The sequence below is a fragment of the Hirsutella rhossiliensis genome (assembly GCF_020360975.1).
Source record: "Hirsutella rhossiliensis strain HR02 chromosome Unknown scaffold00009, whole genome shotgun sequence".
Taxonomy (NCBI): Eukaryota; Fungi; Ascomycota; class Sordariomycetes; order Hypocreales; family Ophiocordycipitaceae; genus Hirsutella; species Hirsutella rhossiliensis.
Window position 1 is genome coordinate 1,398,064 of NW_025408675.1, and position 27,702 is coordinate 1,425,765.

General features: G+C 39.1%; 2 protein-coding genes across 2 annotated transcripts; one reads left to right on the plus strand and one right to left on the minus strand.

Moving 5' to 3' along the window:
• Window positions 1-604: 604 nt before the first annotated feature.
• Window positions 605-1,579, minus strand: HRG_08107 (lysine amidinotransferase; the record flags this gene model as incomplete). Its single annotated transcript, XM_044866578.1, has 1 exon — window positions 605-1,579. The coding sequence occupies one exon, from the start codon at window positions 1,577-1,579 to the stop codon at window positions 605-607; it is 975 nt and encodes a 324-aa protein (XP_044718467.1).
• A 639-nt stretch (window positions 1,580-2,218) lies between these two features.
• Window positions 2,219-3,220, plus strand: HRG_08108 (uncharacterized protein; the record flags this gene model as incomplete). The annotated part of the gene is made up of 4 exons (XM_044866579.1): window positions 2,219-2,312; window positions 2,520-2,554; window positions 2,710-2,787; window positions 3,200-3,220. The coding sequence occupies 4 exons, from the start codon at window positions 2,219-2,221 to the stop codon at window positions 3,218-3,220; spliced, it is 228 nt and encodes a 75-aa protein (XP_044718468.1).
• Window positions 3,221-27,702: the final 24,482 nt, after the last annotated feature.

Consider the following 27,702-nt stretch of genomic DNA (forward strand, 5'->3'; position numbering starts at 1 on the left):
CTACTTTAATATAAGGGCCTAACTTAGCGCCGAATTCGCATATAAACTCGACTTAGACCGTAGACGTCGCATTTTATCCGCTCTTCCTTAGTCAGTTCTCACCTTCTCCTTGCCTTTTATTGACACGTTGTGCTGCATGACATGACACGTTGGCGCCCGCTCCCAGGGTTCCTAGGTATCGCCCCTAATCGGCCGTCGCCCAATGCAAGCTACTGCGGGAAGGAATTGCCGGTTAGTGCCGCAACCACCACAAAACCTTCAAATAGACAAATAAATCCCCCTATAACATTTTTATCGTTAACTCAAACGACGAACTTTCGTTCCTCAAGGCTCTTTGCGCGAGCCACGACCGCCGATCTCCTATGCGGCAGTCATCTCCTCAGGAACCCGATTCCCAACCAGGTCTCTCCTCTGCACTTTCGACACGAGCATGATGCTGTCGAGCGTTAGGCACTCCCCGCGTGCCTCCAAACTGTACCTTCGAGGTATGAGTTGACGAAGCGTGAGGAACCTTGTACGATGCCGATCTGTTGATAATGAGCTGGATACCACTGTAGCCAGTGCAGTCTTTCACGATGTGAAAAGTCCGTAGTATTTACCCTAATTACATGTCGCGGACGAGATCAACTGTGGCACAGTGAAACGAACCGCCGAGACTGTTGACATGCTGAAAGGGGCATAGGATCGGCTCCATGTTAAACTTGCACTTAACCCAGTGGGCAAACTGTATGTCGTTTTCCTCCACAAAGATACGCCGCTCGTCGAGGCTAAATGCATTGAGTACCAGCCAAGGCGAGCACATATACATGGGTGGGCGGTGGCTCTCCCGGCGTTGTGGTGCGTAAGGGTAAGGGTGTAGTTCCCAGGTGTCACAGGCGAAGATGGCATGCCGCCGAAGTTCCTCCTCGGTGACGCGCTCAGGGTTGTACACCAAAACACCCTCCCGAAGCGGTAATATAGTTGCGTCAATATGCATGGCATGTTTGTCAATTGTGCGGAGAATTTCGACAGAATAGCCCTCGGGCACAATGGCTCTTAGATACTGCACGCCCTTCAAGTTGGTTACGTGGCTGAGCTGTCCAATAATCGTCTTTCCGAAACGGAGGAAGTCAGCCGTGTCAAAGGCCGGCCTGCTGTTGTTGATGGCCCACTTCGTATCATCCTCGTTGCCGTTGCTGTTATTGTTGTGTTTAGAACCGCCGTTACTCACGTCGCATACGCCATCATAAATAGAATCGTGGCCCTTGATGACGGGTGCTCGATAGATCCTCCCTATGCCGTTGCCATTTCTTAATTGGTTTAGGATATCCGAGTATCCTAACTTGATCTCGTCTCGGCGACAGCGCCAGGCAAAATGCGCTTCGATCAACGTATTGCCAACTGTCATGAGCCCGTCCCGGGGCATAGCACCCGTATAGCCACCTATGTCGGACCAGTTTATTTCTTTCGGTCGATAGACACGTACACTGTGACTCTGTAAAAGGCGGGCAAAGTTGTCTAGCTCCCACCGGGCCTTGGCCACAATATTAGCCGGGAACGGGTTCAATGGCCTGAACTCGGCAACATAGTCGGCTGGCATGGTCGCTGCTATCATGTGACGCGGCTCAGACGGAAATACTGAGTGCTCCGCGCGACCGACAATGACGGCCCTCAGGGGAGACCACTCATTGTCTGCTGAGAGAACGAGCGTTTCAGCCACCATCTTTAGAAAGAGGCAGTGGATTTACGAGGGAGATGGATGGTAAACGTACCTCCGCACTTTTCTAGCAAACCCGGCTAGCCGAGCGGGGTTCAGCTCGTCCTGTACTCCACACCCTCCCGGTTTCTGCAAGCAGAATAGGAAATGCTTAACGGTTTCTCTCATTTGTCCACGTGGACATTGCCGTGACAGTTCTTTGTGATTCACAGCAAGGGATCCACAAACCCATCGCATACTCTATACGTGGACCAATGAGTGCACGCGTTCTAGGACGTAGGGACATGCAGACGCGGATTAAAACCCTGTATAAATCAATAATAACTTATGTACTGTAACATTCCTGCAGTCGGGATCGTCTGCAGGGGTTAGTCGGCTACCGGCGGAGTAACTAGCGGGGCGGACGCAGTCATGAATGTATACGTATATAAGTCGGGCCGTCTGCTAAACTCACGCGGCGCAGGCTGTTCCTTTAAGCGGCTAACTACATTTAACGAGCAAACGCCATCAACTAATTCGCAAATGGACTGCAACGATGAATTCTACGACGAGATCCAACCGGTGATTCCGCGGCCAAACCAGATGAAAGTCCTCGTTCTAGGATTGCCGCGGACGGGTACCACATGAATGTACACTCCGCTATCCTAATTAGAGCATGCAACCCTAACTTGGGCGATCACAGCTCTTTGTGCCGCCCTAAAAGTATTGGGCTTGAATGCGTACCACTTTAGTGAAATATCGAGAAACAAGAACAACAAACATTTTCAACTCTGGTTAAAGGCTGTACAAGCAAAGTATGACGGCTTGGGGGAACCATTTAAAGGCGAGGACTTTGATCGTATCCTTTGGAACTACGATGTACGCCCTCCCGTTCTTATATCTCTAAAACCATTTTATTCGAATGTCCTCTGCGAGCGCTCATGGACTGCAGCATCAAGTATCGACCGCTACCTCTTAATGGTTATACTGTATCGCCTATGTCACCGAGACTGATGTGTAATGATTCTGACTAGGCTGTCACGGACGACCCATGCTGCCTATTTATCGAAGAACTCATCGACGCATATCCTGAGGCGAAAGTCATTCTCACCGTACGTTCTCGCGAAGAATGGCTCCAGTCCATGCGGAAGACTATTCTTAAAATACTCTCCTGGAGATCCTGGCCTATCCTCTGTCTGTTAGATGAGGAATTCATGGGTCCCTACCAGGCCCTCCTTAAGCGTACGACCTCTATCTTATCTCAAGGCCACCTGCCTTACAAGCCATATGCCTATCCGGCTCTCCTTGAGTCATTCGATAAGCATAATGATAATGTTCGCCACGCCGTACCGAAGGAGAGGTTTCTAGAGTTTTATCCGAACCAAGGCTGGGATCCATTATGCAAGTTTTTAGACATGGCAGTGCCGGAGGGCAAGTATCCGCATCTCAACAATGCAAATGATTTAATGCGGCTTGAACACTCCTTATATTGGGCGAGATGGCATTGGGTGGCGCAAAAGATAGCTAGGAAAGCCGGCGTCGTAGTCTTAGTATTACTTGCTGCGCTATGCGTTGACTGGACCTAGTAGCTATAATCGAGCGCAATTTCAAAGTATAGATTAATTATTAGGATTTACAATTCAGACAGGATTCTATATATTATAAGGTAATTGCTATACCGGCATAAATAAATAGCTATACTAGTATAGCTCTTATATAGGTATAGCCTATAAAGCCTTTAATTCGCTCTATTTATTTCTTAGTTTATAGGTATATCCTCGTAAAGGCGGTAAAGCTAAATCTCTTAATAAGGCCGGATCTTTAACTAAGGCGAATACTAAAATAAAGTCTGGTTTATAATAGAAAACAAAGTTAATTTTAGTCCGCCCTTAAGGATAGCTATCTATATTTTTATTCTCTAACTACTATAAAAGAAAGAGCCTCCTAAATACTATTAAGTAGCTCTTATTAATTTCTTCGCCTATAAGTATTAAGCTATATCTTCTATCTATTAGTATATACTCCTATAGTTCGCTTAGCTCTTAGAATAGCTAGCTAGCTATACGTTTAGTACTAGGATAATAGACTAGCCTAGTATATAGCTTAGCTATTAATCTATCGACTAACTCTTAGAGTAAGCCTAGCTTATTTAGGTCTAGGTAGGGTTAACTTATTTAGGCGTCCTATTAGTCGACCTTATCTATACCTTAGCGCCTAGCTTACTAGCTTTTTAGCTAGCTAGCTACTTAACTAGCTACTTACCTTAAAGGCTAGCCGTGCTAAAATAGTCTATATAGTATTCTTCGGTTAACTATATAAAGCGGTAGCGATCTTAGGGTTAAGGATTTATTAGTATTATCGCGAAGCGTAGCTTAATTCTATAGGTCTTAGAGATATCCCTTAGTAAGAGGGATCTAGGAAACTAAAAACACTAGTATAGAAGAAGGAAGAAGGAGCTAAAAGGAGGTATAGAAAGGAGGGTAAGGGTAAGAGGGGAAGTAAAAGTAGCGATAGCTTCTTATAAAAGTAGCGAGAGATAAGATAGATATACTAGTAACGGCTAAAAAAAGAAGGGAAAAACTAGTAAAAAGCTTAGTAGTTAAGAGGATATTAATAGCTTCTTTAAGTAAGATCTTCTTTATAAATTAAAGAAACTAAAGGGATTTAAAAAGGGGCGTTAAATAAAGGAAAGAAAGATAATTAAGGTAAAATAATAATAACTCCCTTACTATAATTATTACCTTTTAGAGAATTAAATAACTTTGCCCTACCTATCTAACCCCTTACTACCCTTTTTACCTTTATATATTTTATATATACTTTTTATATCTCTCTTTATAAGAGTTATAAGCTTAAGAGGGGATAGTAACCCCCCCCCTTATAACTTTTAGTTAAGCTATATAAGAGCTATACTTAAGTAGGCCTATAGTTCGAATCCTACTAGCACCTATATTAGCTATTTAAAGGGGGGAATTTAGTAGTTAGTTTAAGTATCCTAGGTAGGCTTAGTATCCCTAAAAGTATATATTAAAAAGTAAGATATATATATTAATTATAGTATACTTATTAAAGCATATGTTTTACTTTTACCTATATAGTATAATAGTCTTTATAATAAGTATATATCTTAAGAGTATAGATCTTATAAGTACTATTATAAATAAACCTCTTAGTAAAGTTTATACTACTCCTTAGCTTTATATAGATCTTATAATAATAAGGTATACTAAGCTTAGTTAAAACTAAGTAGTTCTTATTATAATTCTTAAGAAGGTTAAGAAATAGACTCTTTTTTATTAGTATTACCTTTCTTACTAGCTAATATTATCTTATAATAAGCTTAAGATACTTTAAAGAAAGTACTATTTAAAGTTCGCTTAAATACTTAGAGCTAGTTCTTATATATTTTTCTATATTAAGTATCTTATTTACTATATAAGTATTATTAAAATCTTATATTTAATATTTTACTATATCTTAAATAGCTTTAATAGGATAGTAAAAATAGCTTTATCTTATAAAGAGAGAAATAAAAAGTATATATAAAATATGTAAAGGTAAATTTAAAAGTAAGAGGTTAGAAAAGTAAAGTAAATTTATTTAATTCTTATAAAGGTAATAATTATAATAAGGGAGGAATTATTATATTTTCTTAATTATCCTTCTTTCCTTTATTTAATAGCCCTCTTTATATCCCTATAGTATTTTATTTAATAAAAAAGATCCTACTTAAAGAAGCTATTAATATCCCCTTAACTATAAAGCTTTTTATTAGTTTTTCCCTTTTATTCTAGCTATTACTAGTATATCCGCCTTATCTCTTACTACCTTTTTAAGAAGTTATCGCTACTTTTACTTTCCTTTTTACCCTTACCCTTCTTTTTATACCTCTTTTTAGCTCCTCTTCTTAGCTCCTTCTTCTTTCTTTAATACTAGAATTTCTAGCTTCTTAGGTCCCTCTTTTTAAGGGATATCTCTAAGAATATAAATTTAAGCTATGCTTTATAATATACCCCCTTAGCTATAGCTTTCCCCTTAAAGGTAAAGCTATATAATTAGGCTAGTAAGTATATAAAGGAAGTCTTAATTTATACTTATCTCTTACTTAAGAAATCTAGTTTTATTAAGCTCTTTTAGACCTACTTTAGGATTAAGGGCCTAAGGAGGAATTAAGTCCTATAAGAAAAGGGGTCTCCTTTGAAGATAAGTCCTTTAAAAAGAGGGCCTTAAAGAAGAATAAGTCTTAGTTAAGCTAAGGGCCCTTTATAAGAATAAGTTTTAATTCCTCTCTTTAGCTATAGACGTTTCCTTTCTTATATATATTAGTAGATCCTTTTATAGACTCTTAAGGCAGGCTTTTAAGGATTGCTTTTCTTAGACGTCTTCTAGCCTTATTTACTATAAAGAAATAGCTAGCTTTTACTTTAGTAAGGGCTTTATAAGACCGTTTACTTTTATTAATACTATTAGTACTTAATAGATAGAAATTAGTCCCTTTTAGACCTCTTAGCGTAGCTAATACTAATAGATATTAATATACTATAGCTAGGTTAATAGCTTACTATTTTCTTTTATAAGAATTTATATAGTCTATATATTATTATATTTTATAGCTAGCGGTAATAGAACTTATAATTATAAAGATATTAAAAACTAGCTAAGGAAAATAGCTTCTTTTAATACTTTTAAAAGAGCTAGTAGCTCTACCTTTATACTTTAAGTTATAGTAATAGCTTACTTTAAAGCTCTCTATATATACTATAAATAAAAGAAAGATAAGGTAATTAATTAATACTATTATAGAGTAAGTAGAAGTATATATATAGGTACTATTTATAGGATAATATTAATAAGCTATATAGATCTCTCTTATATATAGCTAGCCTATATATATATATATAGGATCCGGCCCTCTATATATAACTATATAGCTTAGGCCGTAGCCTAAGCCTATAACTTATAATAGTTAAAGACTCTTATATAATACCCTCCCTTAAGCGCGGCGCGGCGTTACTTAATTAATAGCTTCTATACTATTAAGCCTATACTACTAGCTCTACCCTACCCTTTCCTATTAATTATACTAGCCCTACTAGCCCTATTATCCCTACGCCTATTAGCCTAAGTAGCTAGAACCGGGCTCTATACTTATTAGCTAGCTAGCCGTTTAAATAAGGGCATAACCTATTATATACGCCCCTAGGTAGCTAGCGGCCGGCCCGGACCTATATAAGCGTTAGGTTGCCTTTCCCTTTAGCCTTAGGTAGCTTCCTCTACCTAGGGGTATATAAGGTAGCATCCCCCCCTTCCTTCTTCCTTTCCTTCTCCTCCTTCTTTAACTATAATAGTAATAGTAATAAGTAAGTTCTACTCTACTTAAGGCATTAGTTCGTTCTTAGCTATATAGGCCGCTTTATTAATATATACTTATAGTAATAGCTATAGTAGTAATAATAGCCCTAATAATAATAACTTTAATTAATAAGTTCTCTACTTTATAGAGCGGGAGGCTATAATCTATAATACTAACTTCTATAATAGATATATCTACCTCCCCCTCCCTTACTTCCTCCTTCTTAGAGCGTATAGAGTCGTTCGTCGACGCTATACTAAGCACGGCTAATAACGGCTCCGCCGCTACCGCTACTCCTACCCGCGCCCCCGCGACCGCGCCTACCGCCGCCGCCTCTACCTTTACTACGCTAGCCGCCCTTATATTGCCCTTTTATATAATAACGCTATCCCCGCCGCCGGCTATAATACCTAGCCCCTCTACCCTTACCTCTACCTCTACTACCTATATAAGTCTACTACCTAGCGAGCGTAGTAGCTATTTTCCGCTAACTTCTTAAAGTATAAACGCTAAGTATAGGCTAAAGCTACCCGCGTAGCCCCTTATATATAGTACGCGTCGTAGGAGCTCCCTTACGCCGACTAAGTTAGGCGCCGCTATAGCGGTAGTTATTACTAGTACGCGCGCGCTAGCCGCGCTTATAAGGCGGCGCCTCTTATCTTACTTATTATAGCGTTAGCTTAAAAGGCCGGCGCGTATAGGTAGGCACGGGGGGCTACTAAGAAGCGCCTTACTACCGCCGCCGCCGCTTACTATAATCTCCGCGCCCTTAAGCGCTAGGGCCTTATCCTTAAGTAAGTTCCCCTTCTCTAGCTCTTTTACTTCTATTACTAACTCTCTTAGTACTAAGGATACTACCTCTATTACCTTATCGGCGGTCCCCTTAGCCGTGCCCGCCGCCGCCCCCGCCGCTACTACTAGCCGGGCCCCTCTTACTATTAGAGCCCCCGGAGCCGCCGCTACCGCTAACTAGCTCGCGGGCCTAGAGGGCCGCCTAAGCGCCTTAGAGAGCGCCGCCGCCGCTAATAAGGTATAGGAGGATAATAAAGATAAGGATAAAGATAATAATAAGGATAAGGAGTAGGTCTAAGTAGTCTAAGGGCTCTACCTTAAAATAAACGCTATTATTATCTCTACTTATATTATTAAGCTTATATTATTATAACTACCTACTCTACTTTACTTACTTTATAGTCCTAGCTTAAGCTATTATTAATAGTCTATTAGTTTATTATTTTTATTTATTATTTTAAATAAAGCTTTAAACTTATTAAGGGCTATAGTTCCTATAAACTTATATATAAGTTCCTACGTAAGGTTAAGATACCCGCGCTACTTAACGAGGACCTCCTAGCGTTTCCCCTTATTAACCTTTTTCTAGCGCGCGGCCTATATCTCTTTAACCTTAAACTCGTCCTCTCCTTTTACCTTAATTATAGGTAGTTAAGCGTCTACTACTTCTTATCTAAGTAGTAGGTTAAAGGAGGCTCTATAAAGGAGGTTTATATTAATCTTATTATAAACCCCTATTAAGAAACTATCGAGCTTTATAACCTATAGGCTAATAACCCTTTATACTATAAACTTTATATATAGCTAGTTAAGCTTTTTCTTTAGCTATATTAACCTATAGTTATAAAGGTCTAGCTATACTTTATCTCCTACTATAAACCTATTTACTAGGGCCTTAGTTTTATTAGCGTACTACTCTTAATCTTATACTATAGCGGCTATCGCGGATTAGTAATAATCTATAGTCTCTTATAGCTTTCGTATAAATATAAAGGTATAGCCCTTTAGTAATAAATTACTATACTACTTTACTACTATATCTATAATAAAGGGAACTAATAAAGGTAGTTTAAAGCTATACGTTATAAAGAAAGGGGCTATCTTAATAGAGGTATATAGTTTACTATTTAACGTAAGTTAGGCTATAGGGAGCTACTAGTCTTAGTTCGCTTAGTTATAGGCTATAATAGCCTATAAGTAAGCCTATACCTCCTAGTTAACCTTCTTAGGCCCTCTATTAATCTATAGGTAATATACTATACTAAGTAGCTATATAATCTAAAGTAATTAGTTTAGGTACTACTAAAAGTAGCTAGTTTAATTCGATCCCTTATCGCTTATAATAAAGGCTAGCTAGCTATATAAGTAGGCTTAGTACTATAAGAAGCGCTCTATATAGGACTCTATATCTATAAACGGTATTAGCTTTAATACTATAGACTTACTAAATCGGTCCTTAATTACCTATATATAGCGGCTGCCGCCCTTTATAAGTAAGAGGTCCGTTATAAAGTCTATTTATATATACGTATAAAACTAGTTAGGTACTAAAAGCTACTTAAGTAGCCCTTTAAGCTATGCCCTTTAAATCTTAGTATAGCTATAGATATTATAGTTATAAAGGAAGTAGTAAATATAGTACTATAAGAGGGGCTAGTAGAAATCCCTTATAAGGCCTACTACTATACCTTACCTACTTAAGTAGCTTACGATACTAGAGTTATAGATAAGCTAAACTAGCTTCCTTTAAAGCTTATTTTATTTATTTAGCTTTAACGGTCTATCTTTCTCCCTAGCTTTTATAGTATACGGCGCGCCTAGTACCTATAGTCTCCCCCGCTAATATAGATACCCTTATAGGTTAATATAATAGTTAGCTACTTATACTTTTAGCTTTAGCTTTAGATCGAGGCGTTAAGCGCTAAACTTAACGGCATAGTATACGCTTTCGTAAGTATAGTTTAAAGATAATATCCTATCTTATAAGCGCTAGAGGACCTTATCTTAAAATACCTATACTATATATACCCTTAGGCCGGTCTATCCCTCCTCGCCGGGCTAAGGCAAAGGTATAAGGGAAGGCTTATCTATTAGCGCTATGCCTTCCTCTACTAAGGAAGCTCTTATATAAGTCTATAGCGCTTTTTATAGGATAAGCTATAGATCCTAGGCCTTAATATCCGCTCCTATTAGCCGGTCTTAATCCTTTTAAGAAAGTATATCTAAGACTATAGAGTCTTACTCTAGCTAGTACTTAATTAAGAAGTTAAAGTATAAGAGATACTCCGCTTAGCGGGCTTACCGCTCTAAGAGGTACTAGCGGGTTATAAAGTACTTAAGGTTCCTATAGTCTATAAGAACCTTAAAGCTCTTATAGCTTTAAAGCTCTACTTATTATTACTTAAGGTAGCTAATAATCGCTAGTATCTCCTTATTATAAATAGTATAATTCTACTCCGCTAGGGTTAGCTTATAAGAGTAAAACGCTACTAGTTATTTCCGCCCGTTTACCTCCTAAGAGAGCGTTCCTTTAAGTGCCTAGCCGCTATAGTCCGCTTTAACTAATATAGACCGGTTAAAGTCCTACTAAAGTAGTACTAAGGCCTATAAGAATAGGTCCTTAAGCGTATAGAACGCTCCTTCCTATATAGGCCCTTAATAAAAAGCGGTTTATTTCCTAGTAATCTCGTTTAAGGGACTTATAATATAAGAGAAGCCCTTAATAAATATCCTATAATAGTTCGCGAACCTAAGGAAGCTCTATATACCTGTTTACGTAGTTAGGGCCGCTTAGTCTTAGATCGCTTAGATCTTTATAAGATCCGCTTATATACTATAAGAAGGTATAAGTAATAAGCGTAGAATCGGGTAATTAATAACGTAAGCGGAAAGATCGGTTAAAGGAGTATAGGGTAGGATTTCGTCCGGAATTTATAATAAGTATATAAGGGGCTAAATAGTATATTAAAAGAATAGCGTTATAAAGGATACTTATAAACTTACTTATTTAATCTACTACTCCTAGGGAAATCCTTTGTCTTTTATAGACTATTGCTCGCCTACTAGTAGACTAATTAGTTAGCTTTCTAGTATATTCTATAGTGCTTAAAAAGCTCTATCTATAGTATATCTTCTAAACGTAATAGGTAGTCTAATTATAGCGTAATAGTTAACGTAAGACTATAGGTTCTAGTATAAGTAGTAGATTTAACTAGAATATTCTATGCCCTACCTATTCTTATATCGCGGATATCTTTAGAACCGCTCGGCTAAAATAGGTAATAGGGTATCCGTTCTACTTATAATTAACTTATGCATTTTATATATATTTTATTTTATTAGGATAGGCTTATCCTAACCCGCTTTTCCTAGTAGAAGGTATAGAGGTCTAGTAAAGGTCTTTATCTTTAAAGGTTATTCCTTTAGACTATATTATAGAGCCTCTTTTTACTAGCTTTATTTTATAAAGCCTCCTAATACCTATTATTTCTTTATAATAGTAAAATAGGAATATAAGGGTATATTCTTATATATACCTATACTTACGTAGATAATAAAGCCTAGGTACTTAACCCTCTTAACCTTAAATTCGTACTTATTTAGGTCGAGGTAAAGCCTATAAAGTTAAAAGCGCTCTAGGACCCTTTATACTTTCTATATATAGTCCTTATAGGAGCCGCTTATATAAATAAGGATATTATCTATATATATAAAGGCGAACTTATCGAGGAAGTCTTAAAGTATATTATTAATATAATATTAGAAGGTAGCGGTCGCTTTTAAGAGGCTAAAGGGCGTTATAAGCTACTTAAATAAGCTATAGCGTATATAGAACGCTATCTTTTACTTATTACCTTCTAAGATCTATACCTTATAGAACGCTTATTTTATATCTAGCTTCGTAAACTACTTTACCTTTAAAAGGTTATAGAGCGTATCTAAGATTAAGGGTAAGGGGTAGCGGTCTAGCCTTATAATTATATTTAGAGCCCTATAGTTATAATAGAACTATATCCCGCCCCTTAGTTTATATATAAATAAGACCGGCGCTCTTACTTTAGAGCTACTTACTTAAATAAAACCCTTATTTAAGAGGTCCCTTAGCGTCTTCTTTAGTACTAATAGCTCCGCGTATAATATACTATATAGCGGTCTAAACGGTATAAGTAGTTCCTACCCCTTCTTATTAGTATAGAGTATAATCCTATAGTCTACCCCTAGCTTATATAGGTTAAGCTTATCTACTTCCTAGTATAAGGGCTTTTACCTTATATAGGCTTAGACTAGGGTCTAAGCTAAGTCTATATATAAGCGGCCTCCGCGCCTATATAGGCTAGGCTTATACTTCTCTTCCTTTTCCCCTTTATAGATTATTAACCTTCTTTTAACGGACCGTACCTAAGCCTATACCTCTACCTACTCTATAATAGTATAATCTACCCTTTATTTTACCCTCTTTATATCCCTATATATAGAATAGCTATTTTTAGCTGCCTTTAAAGCTAACGTTTAATTACCTAGTCTAGTTAAACCGCCCGCGCTAGTATATATATATATAAAATATCTATACTCCTATAGTTATAAAATTAAAGCGAACGTAATACTTAGTTTACCTAGGTAATTAAGAGCCTCTTATAATAGTAGGGCTCCGCACGACTAAGAGCGGTACTACTATACCTTAGTAAGTTCGACGGCTCCTTTATAGAGCTCGAGCTATAGCTACTTTATATAAAAGCGAAGCTCTATATTAATAGCGCCGTAATAAGGGATATCCGCGCTTAATTTAACTATCTTTACGCGAGCCTATCCCTACGCCTATAAAAGTATCTCTTACCGTTTACGCGTACTAGTATAAATAGACTAGCTAACCTCCTCGCGAAGCTCTATACTAATTACGGCGAACTTAACGTAGCTAAGTCGGTAGGCTAAGAGCTTATAACGCTCTATTAAAAGCGGAGTAAAGCTATTCCGGCCTACCTTATATAGTTTAAAGAGGTGCTTTATTAAGTAAATATATATAGCTAGCCTAACGTAGTAAAGTATAATTACCTTATTATAAGCTTAAATTTAGATTAGCGTACTCGTTTAAGTAAAAGGTCTATACTACTAGATATATATACCGATCTCGTCCGCCTTCTTCGCGAGCTTAATAGTAATAAGTTTCTTTTTTTATCTTCTTCTATAATATAAGAAGAGGATAACGCTAGTAATACTATAGATATCTCTATCTCTACCTCGAGGACCGAGGATAGAAAGAGGTAGCGATAGGAGGGTCGCTATATAGGCTATAGTAGTAAATCCTACTAGTTTTTAAAGTGCCCGCGCCGGGAGGCGTAGGTAAACGCACTCTAAGTAGTAAAGGGGCATACGCGCTAAGATAGAAAGGAGGTTAGGTTTAACGATAGCGACTCTAGCGATAAGTAATCTTAGTAACGCCTCTATAGGCTTCGTCGGCGTCCCCTCGCGTACGGTAGCAGCTACTATACGGACGGGACGTATACCTATAGCGACCGAAAGGGCGGCTAAGATATAGGAAGGCCGCTAATATAATATAACTATAGCGAAAGGGAGTGCCTATATAGCCCTATACGGGAAGGAGCAGAGCCTTATATACCGGAGTACCGTCCCCTACGTTATAGTACTAGGAGCTACTACCGTATACTAATATAAGGGGGGCGAGATACTATAAGCTTACTAAAGCTAGCTATAGGCTATTTTATATACCTTTACTCCTTAGCTAGAAGTACTAAAGCCTAACTCCTAAGGCGTAGCCCCTATTAATAATATAGTCTATCTAAGAAGCTCGCTTAGGAGGGTATTATATATTATTTGCTAAAAAGTTTTCCGCGACTAGGCGTACGTAGTCTACGCGAGGGTTCTATCCCCCTAAGCGCGGTATTAGGTATTATTTAAAAGCGCGCTTCTTTAAAAGCTAGGTAGGGGTATAATATAAGGGCTTTTGCCCTATATAGGCCTAGACTAGGGTCTAGGCTAAGTCTATATATAAGCAGCCTCCGCGCCTATATAGGCTAGGCCTATACTTTTCTTCCTTTTCCCCCTTATAGATTATTAACCTTCTTTTAACGGACTATACCTAAGCCTATGCCTCTACTTACTCCGTAATACCTAGGACTTAAATAGCGGTAGGAGGTTATAAAAGCGCTCCGGTATCTACTACTATAGCTTAAAGGGCGACTTTAGCTTCTTTATCTAAAGGGCCTTATTAATATCTACTAAGCTAACTATATAGACTGCTATATTAACCGCTACCTAGCCTTACCCTTACTCTACCTATTATATAGTTCTTATAAAGATAAAGGTAAGGACTTCTTATACTAAGTATAAAGCTTATATACTTAGTCTTACGCTTATAAAACTATCGTTATAGCGGACCTACTATTATATAAGCTTAAACTATAGCTTCTTTTAATATAAAACTAAGTATAACTTTATATATAATAACTAAGGTTTCTTAAAGAGTAAGGGAAACTCTAGTTAAGGGATTATATAGGCTACGATAAGCTTATAATAACCGTTGACCTCTATAGCTAGCTATATAATACCCTTAATTACTATACCCTCTATTATACTTAAGGCGCCCTTTACTTACCTTAAGGCGATCTTTTCTACTAGTACTTATATCTCTTATATAAGCGCCTTATTAACTACGGCGTAGTACTAATAGCTATTATCTATAAAAGCGGTAATAAGTAAGGAGTTATTAATTATAACCTATATTAAAGTAAGCTCTTCTTCTATATAAGCGGATAATTCCTCCTTCTCTTTTATTAATACTAGTAATTAGGGCTCTAGAGCCTGTTTTTATTTTAGAGCTACTCTTTTTCCTTTAGGCCTAAGGGGGCGGAGTCCTCCTTATTATTTAAGGCGAGGAGCGGTTTTATCTTCGCTACTTAAACCGCTATAGGCCGCTTAGCTAAATAGAAGAGGTATTTTAATATAAAGTATATAGATACTCTATAACGTAGGTAGCGGCCGTTAGCCTTCCTCTTCTTAATTTCCTCGCTTATTACTTACTTCGCCCGCTACTTAGGGTATAGGGCGGTATAAGGGGTAGTCGACGGCGTCTTCTTACCGCGTCTAGCCCGGTCTATATAGGTAGCCGATATTAAGGTATCCCTATTTATATCGATAGCTAGTTATTTATCTTATAGAGGGGTAGTAATCCTATCGCCGCTATATAACGTGCGCTTATAAAGCTTTTAAAAACAAGGCGTTTACTTATAGCCCTAAGCTACTTATATTTACCGGCTTATATACTTACTATAGTTAGTAGGTATAATTATAGGGATAAGTAGCTCTTATAAAGCTAGCGTAATCGAGTTTTATAGCTATATAAGCTTTACGCTATCTTCTTATACTATAGTCCCTACTACTTATAAGAGCGTCTCTTTAAAATTAAGAAGGAATTCGCTAAAGGTTTATCTATCTCTTTACTTAAGGGTCTATAGCCTATCTTATACTTTCTCCCGCTCCTATATATTATTAAATATATATATAAGGTATTAGAAAAATTCTTATAGGTCGCGTCTACCCTTAAGGCCGCCCTTATCTTAGAATCTAAAGATCCGCTATATCTAAGCCTCTAGTAGCGTATAAAGGAGCAAATACTACGCTATATCGAGATAGCTATTTAGGCCCTATTTCTCGTTAGTTATAAACTTTATTTATAGCCGGCTAAGGAAGAAGTAAAAGGACTTTAGCTTACTATCTTAAGTCGGCTAAGGGAGCGGCTTCCGCGTCGGTAGTATCGCCGCTATAACTAGCGTTAAGGAAGTTATAAGGGTTAAAGCTAGTCTTATAGACAGCTCCCTTAGTATAGTAAGAACCTCGTCCTTCTCGCTAGCCGTCGCGCTTTTAATCGCTTCTAGGATAGCTATAATACTTCCTACTTATCTAAAGAAGGGTAAAGTACTTCCTTAAAAGGGAGGCGCCCTTTTTAAAGAGATATTTATTAGATCTATTAGTTAATAGCTTATACTATTATAGAGTAGGTAAAGGTATATATATAGGTACTATTTATAGGATAATATTAATAAGCTATATAGAGCTCTCTTATACGCGGCTAGCCTATATATATATATATAGGATCTAGCCCTTTATATATAACTATATAGCTTAGGCCGTAGCCTAAGCTAATAACCTATAATAGTTAAAGACTCTTATAAATACTAGCTAAAAGAAAGGGGGGAAACGCCCTTTATATAGTTAGCTAAAAAGGGGAAAGGGGATATATAAGCTAAATATTATATAGCTAGGTATATAACTTAGTAAACTATAGTAATATCCTTCCTTATTATATTAAATTACCTCTTTATAAAGAAAAAAAAAACTACTTATAGTCTTATCTACTAGGCTATATATATAGCTAGGCTATATATATATAGCTAGGCCGTAGTAGCGGAGGTCGTTATATAAGACTAAGCTATAAGTAGTAAAGGTTATTAGGCTACTTAGTTAAGCTATAAGGATTATAGCTACTATTATTATACTTATAGCTACTAGGCCGCTAACGGTCGACTATATTAAGTATATAATATAGTTTAATAGATAAATAGTTAGTATAACTATTTAATAAATATAGGATTAACGGGATCGTAGAGTTCTAAGTAATCTAAGATTAACGAGATTACTATACTTTATATAATCTAATATTAGGGATTATAGCTAGGCTTATAATTTAAGGATAGCTTCTATAAGTATAAATAGCTACTTACTTTTACTCCTTTAAATAAATAGCTCGATAGCTTTTAATATTATAATTATTAAGATCTTTATTATAATCTTATCTTTAATTTTAATTACTTAATTACTTAGTTATAGTTTATAGTTTATAACCTTTAACTTATTACTAACGTAATATACTTATTATTACTTAAACTACGCCCTATTATATCTATTAATATAAACCCCTTAATAGGTTTATCCCTTAGGAATAATACCTATCGTTATATATTAAAAGCTCTTACTTAGTATAATACCGCGTTACTTTAAGTAATATTATAACTATTAATATACCTATATAGTAAGCTAGATTAACTAACTTTAAAGCTATTATATTACTTTAGGATATAATACGCGAGATTATTACCCTTCGATATACGGTATAGTTATTAGAAGACATAGTTATTAAATATATATTATTTATAGCGTACTTATTAAAGCGCGCGTTTTACTTTTACCTATATAGCGTAATAGTCTTTATAATAGTTATAAGCCTAGGAGGAATAGAATTCCTATACCTTCCGGCTACTATAAAAGGCACCTTTCTTATATCCCTCGTAGCTCCCTTTTACCCCTCTTATTAGAAAAGCCGATTTTTAACTAACTTTTCTACCCTTCCCTTATAATAATATCGAAAAATAACTCTACCGCCCTTATAGTCTATAGGACGATTCTTATAAAGCCCTAAGATTAGGATAAGTAAGTAAAGGAGCTATAGGCTCGTATAGATAAAACTATTTATAATTTAGTCTTCTTTAATAAGTAGGACCCTCTTAAGCCCTTTCTTTATCCTAGGGTAATAGAATTTATAGAGGGAGCTTCCCTTTTTTCTAAGCTAACCTCCGTATAATAAAGAGCTTTTTCTACTACCTTAGGTAATTATAAGAGTTACCGTAAGGAATACCTTTACGAGATAAAGCTACTAACTACTACTTATATAGTAATAACGGAATCCGTTAGTACTATAAAGCTAATCTCTCTTTAAGAGGAAGAGACTCTTAGGTAGTAGCTTTTAAAGCTCGAGACCTTAATAGCTCTCTTAAGGGGCTATATAACTAACCGTATTAAGAAGACCTATATAGTATACCTAGGAGCCTTTTCTACTAAGAACTTACTAGCTTCTTTATAGCTAGCTAAGTAAGAAGAAATCCTCGAGAAAGCTAACTAATACTTCCTTATAAAAGCTCTTTCCGGCTAGTAGCTATAGGATATATCTCTACTAATAAAGCCTATTAGTAATAGTTACTTAACTATCTTTTAAGAGGGTAGCTAGGAACTAAATAAAGAGGCTACTAAAGTATAATAGTAAGTAGTCTTATTCCTTTATAGCTAGTACTTAACCTAGATAGCTCGACCTACTACCCTTATAGCTACTATAGCCCTTATTACTATAGTCCCCGCTACTACTACTACTACCCCTCTAGCTCCTCCTCCCTTAAGAGTATTAATACTATCTTTAACGGCTGCCCTAGGCCCGGCCCTAGCTCCGCCTCTTACTCTAGGCCCGGCCCTAGTCCTATTAGTTAGACCGGCCTAGCTAGTTCCCTAATAGACCTTTTAGTCTATTAGTCGAAAAATTAAGGAACTAGTTAAAATTGAACCTTATTAATATTAATAATAAGGAGTAAAGAGGGGAGGTTTTTAAGTAAACCTTCTAGATTAAGATAAAGATTCCTCGAAGAAGTAAAAGACTAAATAACGAAATAGCTACTTAGCTTATAAATCCCTAGGCTATTGTTTATTATAATATTAATAGGTCTTCGAGGAAAACCGACCTAAAGGATTTAATACTTTAAAGAGGCTATAAGAAACGATATAATAGTCTCCTAAGTAGGACCCTTTATTATAAAAGAAAATAAACGAGATTCGGGTTACTAAGAAATAGTAACTAATAATACCGCTGCCCTTATTTAAGCCGTAAATTTAAGGAAAAATCGTTAGTATAGTAAATCTAGCTTTTATCTTCCTTATAGATTAATAAGGCTAAGACTAACTATTAGAGCCCTCTAATTATCCCCTATAAAAATTAGCTATCCTTAACTCCGGTACTTCCCTTAATATCTATAATATATTATTACGATTCTAGTCCTTTAAGAAAGTATAGAGGGAATGCCTTATTACTAGGGAATTAACTATATAGATAGTAGGATATAAAAGGGTGAATTTTACGTTAAAACTACCTAATAGGTCTATATAAATTCTTCGACGAAAAAGGGTAGCTTTTTACCTTTAATCTTTAATAAGCTTAATTTCCTTCCGCCTTTTTTAAAAGGAAGGAATCTTCTAGGATATAACGTTAAAGCTTATAAGGCTAGTCTAAAAGAATTAAACGATTAAGCTTATCGAGGAGAAACTCGGTTAATTTATTCTTAAATTCTAACCTATCCTTAGGAAGAAACTACTTAAGAAGTTAGCTTTCCTTACTAAGAGGAATAGGTCTACTATAAAGGACCCTCTTTTAATAGCTTAAGGAGACGGTCTTCTTTAGTATATATAACTTAGTTACCTAGGCCCCTTAGCTTTATATAAGCTAGGTAAATAATAAGGCATATAAATAAGGGGCCTAAAGACCGTCGAATATAAATACTATAGCTAAGGAAAGACTAAGAGACGAATTTTTAAATGAATCCCTTTACGGCCGGACTAGCTATATAAGGGAATTTAGGTCGACTAAACTAACGTTTCTAGGGATTAAGAAAGCTTTATTAAGGTAATGTTTTTTATAGACGCTTTTTTAGGGATAGTTTTCCCTTATTTCTTACGGACCTACCTAAGTAAGTATAACTAGTTTACCTTCTAAGACTTCGTTAACTAAATAAAATCCTACTTTAGCTACGAGGTAAAAAAGATACGGTCTAATAAAGAGCTATTTATAAAGGATATCTTAAATTAGCTTTAAAAAAAGAGCATTTTACCCCTCCCGTTAAAACTAAATAATAAGCTTAGAACGGAGGGGTAGAAGATTAAGGGGTACTATAATAGAAAGGGCCTATATAATAAGACTTACTATAAAGCTTCCCTATAACCTTTAGAGGGAAGTCGTTAAGACCGCCTATTACCTTTAGAACCGGACCCTTAAGGACCCTAAGGACCCTAGGGAACTAAACTATAGAATAAACTAGAAATCCCCCTTTAAGCTCTTTATAAAAAAGAGGGCTACGCTAGCTTACCTTTATACCTATAGCTATAAGGCATACGCTATAACTACCGATATATAGCTAAAAAGGAAGAAGAAAAGAAAGCTTAATCTTAGAGCCTTTATTAGTTACCTTATTAGTTATAATTCTATAAATATCTTCTAGATCTAGATTCCTCTTTTATAAAAGGTTATTTTAACTAAGGATATAATTTTCGACGAATCTAGCGTCTTTAATAAAAAGAGGGATTAATAGCCCCTCTTACTTTTATAACGTTAGCTAATTTAAAAGATCTAAATCCCCCCTTCTTAATAGTTATAAAAAGAGGCCTTAGATAAGGAAATAGAGGAAGAAACTAATATTAAAGTAGTTAAGGATAACGCTAACTTTAAAGAAGAGAAAGCTACTAGATTAGATAATCTAGATAAAAAAGGAGACTATAGGAAAGTAGTAGAGCTAGAATACGCTTACCTTCCTATACCTCCTCCTAAGTAAGAAGAAGATCTAAAAGTAGCTTTCTTTATTAGTTTTCCTATCTTAACCCTTAAAGGGGTAGGAAAGGTACCTCTCTTAAAGGATTACCTATATAAAAGGCATTACTAAACTAGGTATATAACTAGGTTATAGCTAAATATAGTTTATTATCTTAATAAAGAAGAGAAGAAGAGCGGAAGCGTATCTATCTAGATCCCCCTTTTATAATATACCTATAAGCTTAAGGGCTTAGGGGTAAGAGCAGGGGTTCCTTTCTAGGGTCCCCCTTAGAATTCTAGCTTAGAGGGCTTTAGCCTATAATATTATCTCCTTCCTCTAGTAAATCGGGGTCTTTTCTTATTAGATCGGCCTATTTTTACGCCCGCGTCCTCTCTAACGTTATCTCCTTAGCCGTGCTTTTAAATAAAATCTTCTAGCGTAACTATTTCTTCTAACTCCTCGCGAGGCTCCTAGTTTAGTTCCTTATAGCCTTTCTATTTTACTAGGACTATACGACGGGACCCTCTCCCTCGGCGCCTATTCTCTACCTAGAGCACCCTCTCGACGGTAAACTCGCCTTCTATCTAATCGTTAGTACTACTTACTATTAGCGGGGGTTACTAGTTATCTTACTCTTAGGAGGGCAGGGGATCTATAGCGGCCCTCTTTAGTAAGTCTATATAAAAGCAGGGCTATACTCTAGAGGGTATATTAAGCTCTACTAAGTAAGAATCGATTACCCGGGTTACTTAGTATTTTACGTTAGACTACGAGAGCTTCTTTAATAGCTAGGGGGTCTCGATATTTTAGAGATTTAACTAGACCTTATCCCCTACCCGGTATTCCTCTAAGGCTTAACGCTTTTCGTTTACCGCGTCCTCTATAAGCTACTAGATAGAAGCTATTACCGCCTATATAAACTCCTAGGCTTTAGCTAGTCGCTTTATAAAGGCCTCGGCTCGCTTCTTTAGATCTAACCTTAAGGAGTTCTCTAATACTTATAGTACTAGCTCTATATAGTAGCCGTAGGTAAGAAAGAAAGGGCTATAACCTAGCTTTATATCCCTATTATTAATAGCTAGTATTATAGAGGGCAGTATTAAGGCCTACTTAAATTAAGTATATAAGATAAAATAGCGTAGGTAAGCTAAGACCTCTTAATTTATTCGTTCTATACTACTATCGGTCTATAGGTGGAAGGTAGTAGACAGCCGCTACTTAATAGATAGTAGCTTATAGAGGTATCTCTAAAAGTCCCCTACCTAATTTAATCCCCTATCTAATATTATTACCTAAGGGAATCTATAGAAGTAGTAGTAGCATTAAATAAATCTCTTAGCGTAGTCCTTTGCCTTTATTATCGTTATTGCTTCTAACGTAGTGCTCTTTAGCAGCCGGTCTATAATAACTATTAAGAAGTATAGGTCCCCTTTATCTTTTACGGGCAGTTCCGTTATAAAGTTAATTAAAAGCTTACTATAGAAGCGGTCGGGCACGGGTAAGGGCTTTAAGAGCCCCTTTTTCCTTTCCCTCTATACGTAGGAGCGGCTATATACATCGTAATTTCGGTAGAAACGACGTACTATCTTCGCTATTCCGGGCTAAAAGAAGTTTCTATTAATAATTACGAGAGTACTATTACGGCCGGGGTATCCTATAATATACGAGTTATAGATCTTTTAAATAAGGGCCGTTTATAAAGGCTCCTAGTTTAGAATCTATACGCGCCTTCGGAACCGTAGTATGCCCCGTTTATTAAAGTCGCACTCGCTAATAGAGGCCTTAAGGTTAAGGTTTAAAGGGAACGTTCTTTCCCTATCTTATAGCGCGCTATATATCTACTTCGTCGTATTATCCTCGGATAGCCTATAGTCCTAGAGTAGTTAGAGCTCGGGTTCGAAGAAGATCTAAGCACCTATAGGGATCCTAGTAAGAGTATTTCCTACCGGTATATTAATTAAATAGATAGCCCCTTATATCCTAGGGGGTATCCCTAACTACGAATCCTTAAAGAGTTAGAACTCCTTATATTATAAGCGCTTATCGTCTATACCCTTTAGGATATCTTACTCCCTTCTTAAGAGGGCATCGGGTCGCTCGCAGCTCTTCCTAGCCCGAAATCGAAGCTTAAAGTTAAATTATAAGAGAGTCTAGGACTAGCGAACCTATCTCTTTAATAGCCTCCTCTTCGTTATAAAGGGCTAGAGGTTCTTATAATTAAAAAGTACTAAAAAGAGCTTCTCTAGTCTAATTAGCATCCCTCGCTATTCCTTAAAGTAATATATAATAGCTAGGAGCTCCTTATTATATATCTCGTAGTTATACTCTACTAGTAAGAGCTTCTTCGAGAAGTATACTACTAAGCGTAACCTCCCTACGTCGTCTACTTAAGAGAGGCAGGCGCCTATAGCCTACCCCGAAAAGTTAGCCTCTATAACTATCTTACGAGAGTCTTCCTATATAGCTAGTATAGGCGCTATATAAAATCGGTCCTTTAGCTTATTAAACGCCTCTTATTAAGCCTTCCCCTAGTACTATTAGGCGCCTTTTTAGGTTAGCTTTAAAAGCGGCGCTACTAAGTCCTTAAAATTACTAATAAAGTCTTTATAGAAATTTATAAACCTAATAAAGCTACGAACCCCCTTTATATTCGTAGGGGGTTCCTATAATCTAATAGCTTCTACCTTTTCTAGGTCGACTTTAATTCCCTCCTTAAGAGTAATAATAAAGCTAAGGTATTTAACTTCTTTTACTATAAATTCGTACTTCTTTAAGTCTAGCTTTAGCCCGGCTTTTTCTAGCCGGTCTATTACTAAGAGGACTTTTTCCTAATAGTCTACTAAGGATCTATCGGTATAGATTAGGATATCGTTAATATACGCGGAGTAGAACTAGTCTAGAAACTTATTAAGGGTGCCGTTAATATAACGCTAAAAGCTCGCTAGGGCTCTAGTAAGGCCTATAGGAGTAATAAGCTACTTAAAGGAGCTAAACCTAGTTCGAAAAGCAGTCTTTTATTCTTCCCTTTCTTTTATCTATAAGCGGTAAAAGGTAGCGCGCACGTTAACTTTTATAACCTATCTTACTTTTAAAATAGCCTATAGGGTTTCTTAGATAAGCGGGAGGGGGTAGCGATCTTTCTACGTTACCGAGTTAAGCGCACGGTAATCTATATAGAAACGTAGGCTACCGCTAAGCTTATAGGCGAATAAGACTAGGGCCCCCCCTAGGGAGCTACTAGCCTTAATCTACCCTTTATCTAGGAAGTCTATAAGGGTATAGCGGAGGACTAGGAGCTCCTCTCTTAATATACCGTAGAGGGGCCCTTAGGGGACTTCCTTATCCCGACCTTCTATATCCTTCTCTAGTGTCAGAACGGTGGTTCTGCGGCTCGGGCCTAATGAGGAAATAGGTGGGTATGTACGATGGATCAAGGCTTAATGCAGCAGCTTGTGTGCAGCTGCAAAAGAGGTTGTATTGATTGTGATGATTGTGTGTTCTTTTTTCTTCTTGAGGCCTCCAAGGAGGCCTCGTCCCTAAAGGGGAAATTGGCTGCCGGATTTGCCCGGTGTCTGCACGTGATGGTGCACGTGATCCGACATGTGTTTCTACCCGTCAGTTCCGACACACCCCCCCAGCCGAGCCCTCTTCCATGTGGAAGAGTGGGAGGCTGGCCCATGATCATGTTCTTGCTCCCTGACTCATGGAGGAATCCCCCCTGCAGTCTACAGTGCCCGTAGGCAAAGGGCCCTTCTTTCTAGGCCGCTGCTATGTGCTGCCTTACACAACTTGGTCCTCCCACATCTTGTATGATTGTTCTTGAAGTATTGAGTCGGTCGATTCGGGGAGCTCTCGTGACGCAAGGCGGTCGGAGATATCGTGGAGGCCGATTTGGTTGACAAAGGCTTGGAACTTAGGTCCTTGGAGGCCTTGGTGAGACCGTCGGCCATCATCTCGGCGCTTGGTGTGTATTGACTTCGAGGTTCCGTTCGTGATTTCTTGGCGAAGCCAGTGGTTGTGAATGTCGACGTGCCGCAGCTTGGTTCGTAGCGTTGCCACCTCCGCGGTTACGATGCGTATTGTTTGCGTGTTGTCGCATTGGATGCTGATTCGAGTGGTCGAGTTTTACGTCGAGTTCTCGGATCAGGCGGCTCACGTATATCGATTCCTTTGCCGCTTGTGAGGGCAAGTGGCTCCGCCTCTGTGGTTGAAGTGGTGACAGTGTCTTGTTTGTTTGCTCGCCAGCCGATGAGGCCTCCAAATAGCTTCATTGCGAAAGCTTGAGAGCTCTTGCGGTCTGATGAGTTGTCGGCGAAAGAGGCATCGCTTGCCACTTCGAAATCGTCCCCACCCCAGGCGGAGCGCCAGCCCTTTGTCTGCTGCAGATAGCAGATCACGCGGTCGGCCGCTTCGTGATGTTTGGGTCCCGGGTTGGAGTTGAACTTTGATAGCTTTGAAGTTACAAACGCGATGTCTGGGCGCGTGATAACCGCAGCGTATAGCACGGAGCCTATTTTCACTTGGTACGAATTGATGTCAGCAAATGAAGCAATGCCGTTGAATGGGAAAAGTTCGTTAACCCCATCAGGGTGTCAAAGCTCCTGTGTTTCTTCGCGAGGCGCGAGATCTTGTCGATGTATGAGGCTTGTGATAGCCAAATGAAGCCTTTCTCGCGGTCTCGAAGAATCTCGATGCCAAGAAACCACTGAAGGCTGTTACCACCTGTCAGCTGGTATTTCTCACGCATTTGTGCTTCCAGGGCTTGCGCCCTCGTCTCGTTCTTTCGCTGATATGCGTGGCATTTACGAACGCGTTGACAGCGTCGTATTGGATCAGTTCGGGGTCGAACCTTGCCGCCATCGCCATCAATGTGCGAAAGCTTCTTCCAGCAAGCGTGGCTGCGTAGGTTTCTTGCCCATTTCGGAGCTGTTGATCCCCTCGCACCACCAGTCTTGCCTTGCATTTTGAGAGCCTCCCGTGCTTATCGAATTTGTATACGTAAACCCACATGCAGTCAAGCACTTGGGCCTTCTTCGGGAGCTCTGTAGAGCTCACCTCGAACCAAGACTTCATGTCTTTATGGCTCTGAAGGTGTACTTCCTCTGCCTCCTCGAATTGATGTCCGAGAGGGTGGTCTCGCAGTTGGGAGTGGTGTTTCGGCACGTCTGGAAGGTCTCGGCGATGGATCTGTTTCTTCATGATCAGCCGTTCAAGATATGCTTTGTCTTTAATCTTGTGGCTCAGCTTGTCTTTTGCAAGTGGTCCTGCTTGTGTGCCTGCCATGAAGGCGGCATGCCAGTTGGCTGTGTGTTTACGCGAGGGAAGGATTCCTTGACCCTGCTGCTGAGAGGATTCCTCAAAGCGGTGTGGTTGTTGCGAGAGAGGGGTTCCCTCTGCTCGCTGCGACGAGGGTTCCTCAACGCGTGGATGTGGTTGCAAGAGAAGGGTTCCTTCTACTTGCCGTGAAGAGGGTTCCTCAACACGTGATTGTCGCAAGGGAAGGCTTCCTTCGCCTTGCTGCGAAGAGGGTTCCTCAACGCATGGGTATGGGTGCAAGAGAAGGGTTCCTTCTACTTGCCGTGAAGAGGGTTCCTCAACACGTGATTGTTGCAAGGGAAGGATTCCTTCGCCTTGCTGCGAAGAGGGTTCCTCAACGCAGTGTGTTTGTGTGGGAAGGATTCCTTGCTCCACTGCTCCAAGCTTGAGGTTCCTCGTTGCCGGGCATGATTTGCACTGTGCGTGGGAAGTGTTCCCAGCCAGGCGTGCTCGAGGGAAGATTCCCAATGTGAGCTTCCATCAATGTGCGAGGGAAGGATTCCTTGACCCTGCTGATGGATGATTTCCTGGGGCTCGTTGAGATCAACTCGCTTTTCAGGCAGATTTGTTTGTATTGATGCGGCAAGCAGGGCCGCCGGAGGAGTTGAAGGAGGCGTCGGTAGCAGCTCGAATCGGGCTTCTGTGTATCGACTTTCCTGACCTTCCGGGTCTTTCTCAGGCTCTGCTGTGTGCTCGTCATCGTCATCGTGGTCAAATTCGAAGATTTGCTCGTCAAGCGCCTGTGGGGCTGCTTTCGGGCGATTTCGTCGTCTTCTGGAAGACTTATGTGTGTGAGGGCTAGAGCTAGCTCCTCGAGGTCTGCTTCCTTGACGTTTTGAGCGAGGCTCTCGAGTGTTCCATCGAAAATCTGTTGCTCGTCAAAAATAACGTCTCAGGTAGAGATCACTTTGCCTTCTGATGGTACCCAAATTCGGTATACGTTGGAGGACGTGTATCCCACAAGGTATCCTATCCAAGCCCGTGGGTCAAGTTTCTTGAGGCGATTCCTCTTGTCTTGGGTTGATGGAGTCATAGCAAAGGCTTTGCAGCCGTAAGCTCGGAGATGCTCTTGTGCGGGCTTTCTCCCTGTTAGATCTTCATATGGCGAAGTCCACTTAATTCTGCATTTTGGCGTGCGGTTGTTGAGGTAGACGGCAGATTTGTAAACTTCTCTCCACAGTTTCGAAGGAAGGTTGCCTCTCATTGCACGTGCCTTGTCTTTGATCACACCCCCTGAGCGCTCGGCACCTCCGTTTTGGTCTTGAGTGTAAGGGGCCGAGGTTCGACTTTGAGGTTTCTTCCGAGCAGGAACTGTGTAACTGCCGGCTTTTGGCTCGTTAGTTCATTGTCGCATTCGATGACTTTGACCTTAAAGTCAAATTGGTACGTAAGGTAGTCGACAGCGTGTTTAAGGGTAGTGATGATGGTATCGGCTTTCCGATCTTGGAGGTAGTAGTCCCAAGAAAAGCCGCTTGCTCTATCGGTGAGAAGCATCAGGGAGTTAAATCCTTTCGAATCAGGCTGAAGGTCGTGAAAATCGATCGCCAGTCTCTCGCCTTTACAGTGGTCTGCAGTGCGAGGCTCTCGTCGAATCATCCGTTTTGCCTTTGCTGTCCCGCAATTGTCGCATTGCGCGGTGGTGATTCCCTTGATTCTAACTCCTCTGGAGCAGTTGACAAGGTGTTCTAGGGCCCTAGGTCCAGGGTGTCCTAGTCGCAGATGCCATACCTCGGCTGATGCCTTTTGAGGCTTCCGCTTGGTGAAGGAATTGAATGTGTTTCGGCGGGGGAAGAAAGCCCGCCCCGAGAAAAGTTGAGGAATATATTTAAGGACCAATTTACCATGGCGTCGTTCCACGAGGCCGACGATGCTTCGGTCAGGGCGCGCAGGCTTGGTTTCCTGCTTGGTCTTCATCCCACCAAATACCCTGTTTCTTAAGTAGCTGGTAAGAGACGAGGTTGCAAGCAAAATTCTCGCAGTAGGCGGCATCGAGCAGCCTAAGCACCTTTGATCCTATTGGAGTCTTGACCTGGATGTCGACGTCGCCGTATCCTGGATAGGGACCTTGTCCTCGCCGGCCCAGAGAAGTCTCCTTCTTGGGCTGTGTGGAAGTTGATGAATCGAGTGATCTCGATGAAGATGTGGATTGTGGATCCAGAATCAAGGATTGAAGAGTGGCATAGAGGGTAGGAATCAACAGTAAATGATCCTTT